Source organism: Diadema setosum, chromosome 10 (assembly GCF_964275005.1).
Source record: "Diadema setosum chromosome 10, eeDiaSeto1, whole genome shotgun sequence".
NCBI lineage: Eukaryota > Metazoa > Echinodermata > Echinoidea > Diadematoida > Diadematidae > Diadema > Diadema setosum.
In genome coordinates this window covers 26,826,820-26,838,820 of record NC_092694.1, presented here as the reverse complement: position 1 = coordinate 26,838,820, position 12,001 = coordinate 26,826,820, and the positions used below count along the sequence as shown (strand labels likewise).

Here is a 12,001-nt window from a genome sequence, read left to right as displayed (position 1 = left end):
GTCTATACATCACTGATCTCTGAAGAAAAACTCTTTGATGGATTTCATTAATACATTGTACTTTTAACCTTTGGTATACTAGTACAGTCGAGTAGGTATGGCACATTAGGTGAAGATGTGATTGAATTTAGAAAAAAATCCCTGATGTCAGATGTCAAAGGTCACTGAAGCATCTATCACTGGCTGTATTACCTCAGTGTCAAGCCTTAACTGGTAGCTTTATCTCAGAATGTCCAGTGATGATGCAGTCTAGTAAGTGGGAGAAAAACAAGAGAGCCAGTTATTTAAACAAAAAGGCAGAATGAAGGGTCAAGCTTTGAGGTCAAGAGTCATTAAACTCCAGCTAAAAACGTCTAATTGTGTGGCCTGAGCATCCAGCTTGCAGTCTCTACTGTAATTCATGGTAAATTGAAAGGAAGGATAAATATGAATTGGAAAATATTCCCTGTGCAAAAGGGAGAAGGTCAATACTTAGGTTAAAGGTCAAGATCGTGCAATTCGACTAACAGTGTGTCATAAATGACCATACTTACGGTACTATAGTGCTATGTCCCATCAGCTCTGTTAGGCAGCAAAGTAAACTGCATTTTGAAATCTCTATTTTGTAAAATGTTGTTTTTCAGGCTGATATGACCATTTTAAAGCTTATTTAAGCTGATATGGCACTGGGATTAAGTAGTCATTGGTGTTGGATTTGGGGAAAAACCACATCACTATCCTCACTGAATGATTTAGTGTTTATAATTCTTTTTGTGCCACAGATTTAAAACAATGTTCATAATGAGAGTAGCCATTTGTCTTGCTGGTTTTGAGTTACATGTCTAACATGCTCTACTAGTGTATTCCAACCAAGTCCAGCTGTGATGAAACTGCCAATGAAGCATTTATATTGCCACTTGTTGATGTGTCTTCCGAACAGAGGATGGTGACGTGAGGCTACAGGATGGTGCCAACAGGGCCGAGGGCCGTGTGGAAGTGTACCATTCCGGGGCATGGGGCACGGTCTGCGATGACGGATTCGATCTCGCAGATGCCAACGTTATTTGCAGGTATTTGCAGGTGACATGATAGAAGTGGACAACTTGCAAACACAATACAGAGGGGTACATAACCAGTCATCCCAGCTGACATTGACATCCACTCTGTACTTCTTGTTTTTGTTTACTTAGTGGTGTTTAATAACATCCAGAGGAAAGATTTGTAACGAACTTTCCCTGCCGAAGTTTGGGGTCTCTGATTCATATATCCAGTTACACTGGTCAGAATTTATCAAAAAGATTAGGCAACCATTTAAGAGACATGAGTAATACATCTCTAAATTTGTCATTTTATTTTGTGTGTTGTGTGTGTGTGTGTGTGTGTGTGTGTGTGTGTGTGTGTGTGTGTGTGTGTGTTATTTTCCCCACATGTCATGCTGAAATTATATCCTCAAACGTGTAACTTAATCCAAATCTATATTAAACCCCCAGATCCTAATCCCAGGTGATGACCCTCGTAATTTAAAGAGATGCATATCTCAATGCCCTTCCCCTTTTCGTCATGATTTGGGTGTCTGGATGAAAAGGGAGACACACCACAAATTGCATGAAATGTGACCTTGCATCATAGAGTTGGTATTTTAGCATCTAGGTCAACAGAGTTAGATTTGAAAGTTTTCTTTTTTTCTTGTTTCCTTGAGGTGTCTTTCAGTTTAGATTTAAAGGGACTGTACAGTACTGGTTGAGGTGGGGATTCATGTTTTGAACATTCTTAAGTGAGATAATGAGAAACCTCTTATGAAATATGAAAGAGCATGTAATTTTAAGAAGGATTCAACATTTATTTGATGAAAATTTGTTTTTAAATGGCTGAGATATCCAAAAAAGTGATAATGATGAAAGGCGACAGGCCACAACTTTATTAGGATCTCTTTGTTTCACCTTGTTTTTGGATATCTCAGCCATTTCAAAACCGATTTTCATCATATAAACTTTTGATACCCTTAAGAATTGCATGTTCTTTGACATCTCATAGAGTGGTTTCTGAATATCTCGCAAAACGTTAAAAGCTAAATCCTCACCTCGACCAGAACTGTACACACCCTTTAAAGTGTGGAATCATGAAATTTTGACAGATTTGTGGTTCTCGCAGCTTTTTTTTTCATAAAATACAAGTTGCTTTGGCAATTGACATTCCTTTTTCTCCTGTTTTCCTCACATGAAAGAAAAGAAAAGAAAAACTTTTTAAGACAGTCAGTAGTAGAAATTCTATTTTTAGATTTTGAATAAAATGTTCCTAATGAGACCTGAGTTTCAGGAATTTTTTATAATTCTGTCAATGTGGTCACTATGATGGAGTTTTAAAGCTTTGTATGTATGTGTGTGTGTGTGTGTGTGTTTGGGTGTGTGTACAATAGAGAGTAAGTTAGTGAGTTCCAGTAGATCAAAAACTTTACTGCTCCTTTTTCTCACAAGGGATTTTACTTCAGATTAGATTTATTGTTTGAAACATTGACTTTTGATAAACTATCCTCAAGGGTAGAAATTCATTCTAAACCTCAAAATTTTGACCTTAACTGAAGTCTAAAACCTCAAAATTTTGACTGAAATTGAAATATACCTTTTGGTGGTCGTTATGTGGTGTGATGTCATATGTAACAACATTAACAATTCTTGAGATGGCAATCAAGTAGAATATGACATACATGAGTGGTCATGGTTAAGAGTACAAGTGGTTTTAAGAGTGTATCTACCACAAAATTAGGAAGTAGATACATAAAGTAACTCTATGATGTGCCCTGGATGGCATCACGGGGTCAGCTTCTACAATCTCTGTCATTTCTCCCCCCCAAATGCACAGACAACTTGGTTTCCCATCGGCAAACGCTTCGCACTGCTGCGCACACTTCTCCCACGGGTCGGGGGTCATCGCTTTGGACGACCTGGCCTGCGTCGGCACAGAGGCGAGACTGAGCGATTGTCCACACAGGGGTTGGGGCGAGCACAACTGCGCCCACACAGAGGATGCAAGTGTAACATGTAATGGTGAGTGATACAGTTACTCTCTTAGTACCCATTCAGGTCCAGGGAAGAAGTAATTATTTTGTCATCTCTAAACTGACACATCTGAAGTGCAATATATCTTCTGAAAAAAACAGAAACATTTGCGGCATGACACTTTAGCAAATTGGAGCTGACAGCCTTTGTTGAAGTGCAAAACTTTTGCAAAATATTAAGTGGCATTTGATGCATTGTGTAGACAAACACTTTCTTGTGCATTTACCTTTTGCGAATCTTGGCTCCTTGCAAAATGTGGAAAAGTTTGATGCCCCACGAAAATGTCTTGTTTTTACAGGATTGGAAAATGATCAGATAAAACATGGACACAAAATCAAAAAGAATAAACAAAATAAGGTTTTTTAAATTTTGCAACCCAAAACATTTATGTACAGTAAAACCAATAAAGGGCTTAATTCAAACAATATTTTTCACTTATAGAACACTGACAGTAGATAATCAATTTATGACCCCCCCCCCAAAAAAAAAAAAAATACAACACAAATGGAAATGTATTTTCTGTGACTAGATTAAAGTGAGACTCCACGTGCGGTTAAAGAATAATCCCATTTGATGCATACTGCTTGGTATTGAAACAGAACAAATAGGGGATTAGATCAGTCTGATTTTGGGGAAAAACTGAAGATGTAAAAAAGTTCATATAATTGGATGTTAAAAGAGTAAGACAAATTGGCAACTAGGTGTTTAGAGCTCTCCGTTCTGTTTTCACTCAAAACTCATGAATTTCAAGATTTCTCAAATGTTTTGCCACAGAAAGAACTTTAATATCCGCCTAGGAGGACACGCTAGACATGTTGTATACTAAGAACAAAGGCGAAGGAAAATATTTTTGGGGGAGAATTGTTTGCGAAAATTCTCTGTCAGTGGTACAAATAGATAAGAAAGAATGAAGGAAAGAAATAAAACCCGATGATGACTTGTCATTACCACATAGAAACTGAAACAAGTGCATAGAAAAATGGTCGTTCTTGTCTTGAAATGTTGCTGTGAGGTGTCTGCAAAACCATCGCCGCCCCCCCCCCCTCCCCTTAGGCCTGAATTCATGAAAGTGATACAATCTTGTCCATGGTTAAACCATAGACAAGATTATCACCGTCGTGACTTTAGGGCCTAAGTGTTTTGTACACTGTCTTTTCTGTTTTGCATTATGGAAATGTTATTGTAATGACCCAGTAGATTCTATACCATGTTTCCTGGCATGAGATGTAAACGTATATTTGTGACGACAAAAGGAGGTTAAGGTTGAAATAAAATCATTGATAACGAATCCAAACACCATTTGACCTTGCCTGGATGAAGCTTATAACCTTACCCTCCCCTGGAAACAAAGAAAGAACCGAAAGTATAAATAAAACGATTCAAAATCACAGTTTCCTTGCTGTTTTTTTTTCTTTTCTGTTCTTGTAATTGCACGCTGAGCTGTACAGAGTTCTGCCACTTGTAAGACCTTGCTACTTCTATTTCCGTTTTGGCGGTTATTTACACTTGACTGTCGGAAAACCTCATCCTTCCTGCTTACACTCAGTAATTTCTGTAACATCTGCACTTAGAGTGAGGGTCTGTTCACCCCACCCACATTTGATGCTCAGGCAGCCACTCTGAACCTACTGGTGTACATTTAGCCCAAAGAAGAAGTGCCTACCCTGGTGGAGAAAGAAACTAGTGTAGTGAAGTCAGCACATACATGTATATCAATCAGTAATGATGACACAACAATGTTCCTGTTAACACATTGTAACCTCTCCAATATAAGTCCTGCTCTCGTAGATGGCCCTTTCAGTCTTTTTTTGTTCCCACTCCCTCTCCCCCCATACCAGCTTTTCAGTTTGTATCCCTTTGCTAATAAAGAGGGACATGATAAACATCTTGTTAAAGGATGCATACATATGTATGCCAGGCAGGGGTTTGAATCCAGAAACTTGCATTCAAGCATCAAGACTACAGTGCTCCCACAGTGTATAATAGTTGTTAGTTAGAATGCATGTTTTATTTCTTACTTTCATATGTGTTTCATCAATAGCCTCCAACAAGGTTCAAACAATCATGCTGTGTTTTTGTAGGATCATGATTATTAGGTCTGTTTGATGGTGTAGCGTTTGACTAGTAATGAATAGTGTCTTTTCACATGAAGTAGATGGTATTTGCAAAAGAGAAGGTTGTTTTGTATTGAGGAATAACATATCAGACCATTTTTTTTTTGCCAGCTTTCATGCAAAAATGGTAACGAGTATTTGCCAATGAATCATCTGAGATGGTTCTCATTTGAGACCTAAAAGCCCCAGCTTTTTAGTCATTAGACAACCTTTCCTAAATTTTACAGTTTGCATGGTTATGATAATTAAATGCCTGCCTCTAATTTGAAATTGAACAGCCTTTAATATCTTTGATGATATCACAAAATCCATTAAGTTTGTTCATTGTGCAACTCAAGCAGTACAAGGGTGGAAGTTAAGTCCTCTAAAGGAATTAAAAAAAATAAGTCTAAATGTAGTGTAATACTTCATGTGTTCAAAAGTGATCAGGGTTGATATATTTAAGTGCTGCAGATTGTTATTTTGTTAGCTTAATGTTCAGAGTACCAAAGTGATGGTCTGCTCATTGAAGTAAAACACACACAGTCATATTTTACGTACTCACACACACACACACACACACATATTTCACTATGATTCTTGATAGTTAGGGGCATTTTGAGTTCAAGGGCTGAAATCCAGCAATCCAGGAAGTCGTATTAAGACATTTGAGACACAATGCGACACATTAAATTCTATGAAACAGTGTTAGAGCTCGTGGACAAAGAAATTTCACACTTCCTGCAATTCTCAAAGCCATACGACATCTAATTGGCTGAAGGTCAGGTCAATTTCACTGGTATAACTCCTCCCAGGAAGTGTGTGTGTGTGTGTGTGTGTGTGTGAGACAGAAAGACAGACAGAGAGAGAGGGAAACAGGTAGACAATTTTTAGAGGTGTGATGTGAAATTACATTGATGTACTGATTGCTTAACCCCTTCTGTTCTAGGGACTTTCGATAACGTATACAATGCTTTCTTTTTGTGCCTATCAGCACTCCAAGCAAACAAAGGGTTAGAAATAAAGTAGTTTAGAAATGTATAAATACACCTGCCAAATGAAGTTTAAAGGTGGTACATGTATGATAAAAGAATATCAGGATCAAGCGTTTTGTGAATGTGGGTTTTGCACATACAATCTGTAGCAATGCCATTCAACACTAACACCAAACTCAAAAACACTGACTGATATAGGTATTTGATAGTCCTGAGGGGCTAGTCTTAGCCATTGGAGAAAGAGCATGTAAATTGCCTACAAGAATAGTTTGAGCTCGGATCAGCAGATGACATTCAACCCCAGGCCTAACACTACAATGTAGCTCCCAGACCTACGTCATACTTTTTTGAGGTCAACCTGCTAACACCGACTGTTTTCTATATGTAGTTTGGGGTTATCACCAGTGCTAGTGTTAAGATGCAATGCAACACCTGCGCCTACAATCGTAGTACCGAACTTGAAATGACCCATTGCAGTGTCATTTTGTTTGTCATCATAACTCTCAAAACTACTTCTCCTATTCTACTCCAGGCAACATCCGACTGGCCGGTAGCAACAGCACACTTGAGGGGAGAGTCGAGGTCTACAAGGACTCTAATTGGGTCACCATCTGCGACGAGGGCTGGGACAAGCTGGACGGCGACGTGGTCTGTCGGCAGCTGGGCTTCCCAGGGGCCAATGAGACGTATGCGGGGGCCCGCTACGGGCCGGGGACAGGGCCCGTTTTACTGAGCAATGTGCAGTGCGACCCCGACGAGACCGAATTTTTCAACTGCACGATGACGACCCCGCCACCGCCCACCTGCAATCACTCACGAGATGCATCTGTGAAATGCCGAAGTGAGTTTGTCTCCTTGTTCCTTCTTGCGAGAATGGCTGCATTCAACCCATAATGAATTAAACTACACCAGAGTGTAAAATACATCTCTGGTTTACTTTGATATGTTTATAACATTGATACTGAAGGCAACTATTGTCCACATTGTAAGAAGAGAATGTAGAAGCCTGATAATGAGGATAATAGATAAAGTGCAAAAAGATCTCTCACAGAAATTTGTGTAACTCTTTTCTTTCATTTTTCAAGACCTTATATTTTGCGAAAACTAGGGGTTATGGTTGTAGAGATATTGTGCGTATTTATGTCACAAGAAATTGCAGTTCCAATAATTTTTGTGTGTACAGTGTATGGATTTTTCAAGAAGTATGTCACCAAAATGCAACCCCCCCCCCAAAAAAAAAAAAAAAAAAAAAAAAAACCCATCCAAATATATGGCAGTAGAGTAACAGTCAAACTTGATCATAATCCTAGCTGTCACCCAATAATGTGTAAAGTGTATTCATCTGTAATGTGAAAGGGAAGCCATTCTCATCAAAACAACCTGATAAGAGTCTATAGAGTCATCTGCAAGGATCACAAACATACTCAAAGTCGTTTCAAGGGATTACAAGCTGTGGCAAGGCCGGGGCATCCTAATCACGGCTTTTCATAACCCATGGTCATCACTGGCACCCTTGTGTGTGAGATTGACAGTTTTGAGCTGAAAAACAACAACAACAACAAAACACTGTTATGGTTAAAAGGGATTAACAGAGGAACACTTGTGTTGTTTTATCAGCCACATTTGAGCAGTTGTGTCACACAATTGGACAAGTGTTGTACATTAGTGTAACTGATGCCAAAGCTGAATTATCATACCAAAGCCGAATAAGTATGTGCATGTGTGTGTATGTGTGGGTGTGCTTGTCTGTATGTTGGGCTCTCACTTGGGAGGTTTCTGGAAAGGTTGGAGTCATATTAAATTATTTGGCCATCTTTCATGTCAAGATGCCATGTTGATGTGCATCAGTGCATTGTGTGTTTGACACAGAAAAGCAGTTGGTGTCTACATCATGTGTGTTGTGTTGTGTCACTTGATCAAAAGAAGGAAAGAACTAGACTTCATCTAGGTGAATCCCAGGGCTTTGGATGATAACATGACATGATGTTTGCATTTTATTATACATCATGTAGATACAGTGTATGTAACAATGTGTCCAGATGCTGTAGATGATTGTGTAGACAGATTGTCCGCCAAATGTTTTGAAACCTAGGTTGATCTGGCAAGCCTGAAGCATTCTTTTCACCTCCCCCATGGACCATGCTTCTCATCAGTATTAGTTATTAGATATAATGGTCATTAAGCTTTTACCATTGTATGTGCAGCTCTAATTTATCTGTGAAGTTAGCTACATTCTCAAACCCAACATGCCCCACCCCATCATCAAAACTTTCAATCTCTGCTTAAAACTTACTCATTACCTCTCGTTACCGTTGGTTTGTGTGTTTGTCCTTGTGCAAAATAACTCAAAAAGTTGTAAACGGATTTGGATGAAACTTGCAGGAAAGCTTTAGAATGATACAAGTAACAAACGATTAAATTTTGGAAGTGATCCAAGAATTTTGGGAGAATTTATGAAGGATTTTTGATGTTTTGGCAGGTAGGGTCAATGAACTTGGAGTTCAGGCTGTGCATATTTGAGGTTTGCATGCGCGCACTAAAGTGCGTGCTCTAGTTTCTGCGAGGGTGAGGCGCACCGTGCAGCTGAGGATTTATGATGTAAGGCTTCTATATTGGGAAATCGGACGACTTTCAGCACACAATGCTAAAAGTACGTATATGTGGAAATCACTGATCTATCTCTATGGAGGATCAGTGGTGGAGGAAATGAGCTGCATGCTTGGCGGAGGTCTGCGCTCTCAGAGTGCTTTTCTAGTTTTATATGAGTGGAGGGTTAACGTTCCAGTTGTAACAGCAAATTTTGTTATGAAAATAAACCTGTAACAGAGAGTGACTTGCACAAATACGAATAATGGCAAATGAGATGCCATTACCCTTGACCATGTATTCGCCCTTGTACATTATAGGGAATGAACTTGCCAATCTTGTAAGTTTCATTCAGTAATCCATTCAAACTTGACGCAGTTGTTGACAAGCAGACCCACTCGAGGCAGCATTTCATGGAACTTGTCACTCACTGACAACTGTTTTAAGCTACTGAAATCCTTGCATCTGACAGGCTGAGAGCAAATTCCCCAATGAGAATCACTGACAAAACACTTCAATGAAATTTCCCTCAGATGTAGCAATGTTCCTTAGTCTAACAGGAAGACCATGCTGACACAGTAGGGATTAGGGGATTAGGCAATCTCTTTCAATGATAATTAATTTCCACAAGTCTAGATGCCAATCAGCTATTTGAAGAGAGTGTTCCAGTATCCATGCCAGTTTGATAGGCAAACAAAGCACAGTAAAGAGTATAGACAGTGGCAACTCGGCCGTGATTTGGCAGAACTACTTATCCCGATTTTTTTTTTGACATTTTTTGTTTTTTTTTTGCTTATTGAGTTTTTCATAAAATCATGCTTAATATGTTAGAATATGATGTTAAAACTCTTTGTCATTTTTAAAATAAAATTCTCAAATATCAAGGTTTGGGGGTAAAAATGACGTCATTGAGCTGGCCGAACTACGTAACTGCTATAGATACAGTTGTCTATAGTTTTGCCTGATTGTACTCCCTTCATTGAGGCAGCTTGAGCGGCTGGCAGAACTACGTATCTCAAGTTCCAATGCGTACGCGCTTGTCGTATTTGTACACAATCTATGGGAATCCTATGATCAGGCAGAACTATGTCTCTTTTAATAAACTTAAATATGTGGCAATGAGCTTGCATTTTGAGTTAGATAAAACATAAAAAGTTCCTTTTTGTTATAGAGCACAATTCTAGGTTATGTAAGTCACTTTATGTTAAACGTTTAAACTTTAAACATGAATATCTCGAAATCGCTTCAAATGAGATACACAGTCTTGCCAGATCACGGCCGAACTGTATTCCTCCTACTACAAATGTAATATACCAAGGTAACATAGAATGTGTTGCCTCTGATGAGAGTTAACTTATCAAGTACTGGAAGCCACACTTGTGTTGTTTGGTGTGATGTTCTTTTTATGATTGTGTTTTACTGCTCATTATTAATGTTTTGTTTGGTAGAATAGATAAACTTTGTTCCAAAAGAGCCCATTGTTTGTGAATAGATGTAATCTTTTGAGGCCGTGCAGCATTTTGCCAGCCTCTAAATTCTTCATTGTTTGTTAAGTTATAAGTGATTCTTAGATTTACAATGTGTTACAAAAGATTGAAGTTCTATTATTTTCTGTCAATTTGGTACATTTTTTGTAAACATTTTTTTTTTCTTATTTAGTGCAGATTTCATATATTTATTCCTCCCTTATGTAATTTTTCTCCAATACACAACACACACTAATATCTGGAAGTGTCAATTTAATGATGACTGGGTGAAAATGTTTTCAGCTGAAAAAATTCACTTACCAAGGATATTTCTTTCATCCCGTTTCCATGGCAATCATTCATCTCCCCCCTCCCCCTCTAATACGTATGTCTCTTTTCATTTCCGTCATCTTTCCCCCCTGGTGTACAGAATCCCTGCGTCTTACTAATGGGAGGAGTCCCATGGAGGGGTACGTGGAGGTGTACGACGGTTTTCGCTGGAGGCCCATCTGTGCCCAAAACTGGGACATTGCTGATGCCCGTGTAGTCTGCAGGTCAGTCTCTAGCTGCTTCTTATTCTCCAGCATTTCAAGTGATCTAGATTCAAGGACCTCTATGTTTTTGTTGATAAGGAGCTGCAAGTGATTACTTCCTATTTGAATCAAGTCCAGACTGAAAGATTTGATAATGAACTCCTGATGTAAAAAAGGTGTAAGAAAGAAAAAAAAAATGTAGATAAAGTAAAATGCATGTATTTTACACATCAGAGAAATGCATACACTGTAAGTGATGGTTTATGTCACATGTATGAATGGAAATGACGCAAATTTTCTTACACATTCAATGGAGATGTCGAGGGTAACGTTGCATACTCAAAATTGGATGAGGTCGTAAACTTTGCCCTTGTTATTTCCCTCGGGATGAAAATTCCTCCTCGGCATCTTGTTTCGTCCAGTCAAATAGGAGATCTGGCTGCTATTGAGGCGACGGATGGGATGCGCTTCGGCCAGTCGTCCGCGAGCTACCTGATGTCCAACGTCGGCTGCACGGGCCAGGAGGCGGCCCTCGACGAGTGCCCGTTCACGGACACCGGGGACGCGGACTGCCAGAGATTCGCGCCGGCCGTCGGAGGCGACTCGACGCTGCTCAACAACCAGAGCAACTTGGCAGGTGTAAGGTGCTCTCGTAAGTACATGCTGTAGTCAGTAGCCACGTTCACACCTCCAAAGTAGCATGCCAACGATTGCAATCCAAATCTCTAGATTCTTTTGCAAATGTTCACACTGTCAGAAATATACCGCTAATGGCCGATCATGAGCATTTGCCAGCAAATCTGTGCATACATGAAATCTGCCAAACTGTTGTACACAGTGCGCTTCACTGAATGCGCCTCTCTTTACCCTTTTGTTCTTGTGCATCACAGTGGTGGGATGCGCGCGCTTGTTGTTGTGGTGCGCATACTGTTGTGATATGGGCGTTGAATGAATGGATATAAAATCTGCAGAGTATTGTAAAACATATTCGCGGCATGAAAATTTTGTTAACTAGAGCCGATGGCCTTTCTTGCAGCATGAAATTTTCGCGACTTACCACTGGCTTCCAATGCATATCGTGTAGGCAAGAACTTTCGTGTGCATTTTAATTTCGTGAATGTTGCGGCAATGTTGCCAAAATTCGTGAAATTAGAATGCATGCAAACATTCCTCGTTTTACAGTATTTATGTTTGTGTGTCTGTGTGTGCTTTGATGAACATAATTCCCTCCATACTGTAGAAATTGATATTTTTATGTGAGTAATTTTTGGCACTCGGCCGGGTGAGATGAGT

General features: G+C 39.4%; 1 protein-coding gene across 1 annotated transcript in view; it reads left to right on the top strand.

The window, feature by feature from the left end:
- The first annotated feature begins 239 nt into the window (after positions 1-239).
- Positions 240-12,001, top strand: part of LOC140233901 (scavenger receptor cysteine-rich domain superfamily protein-like) — a 33,362-nt gene continuing 21,600 nt past the window's right edge. Inside the window, exons 1-6 of the mRNA XM_072313988.1 lie at positions 240-252; positions 920-1,049; positions 2,839-3,023; positions 6,656-6,964; positions 10,606-10,729; positions 11,131-11,360. Coding sequence (XP_072170089.1) covers positions 240-252; positions 920-1,049; positions 2,839-3,023; positions 6,656-6,964; positions 10,606-10,729; positions 11,131-11,360 — 991 coding nt within the window. The remainder of the gene's footprint in view (positions 253-919; positions 1,050-2,838; positions 3,024-6,655; positions 6,965-10,605; positions 10,730-11,130; positions 11,361-12,001) is intronic.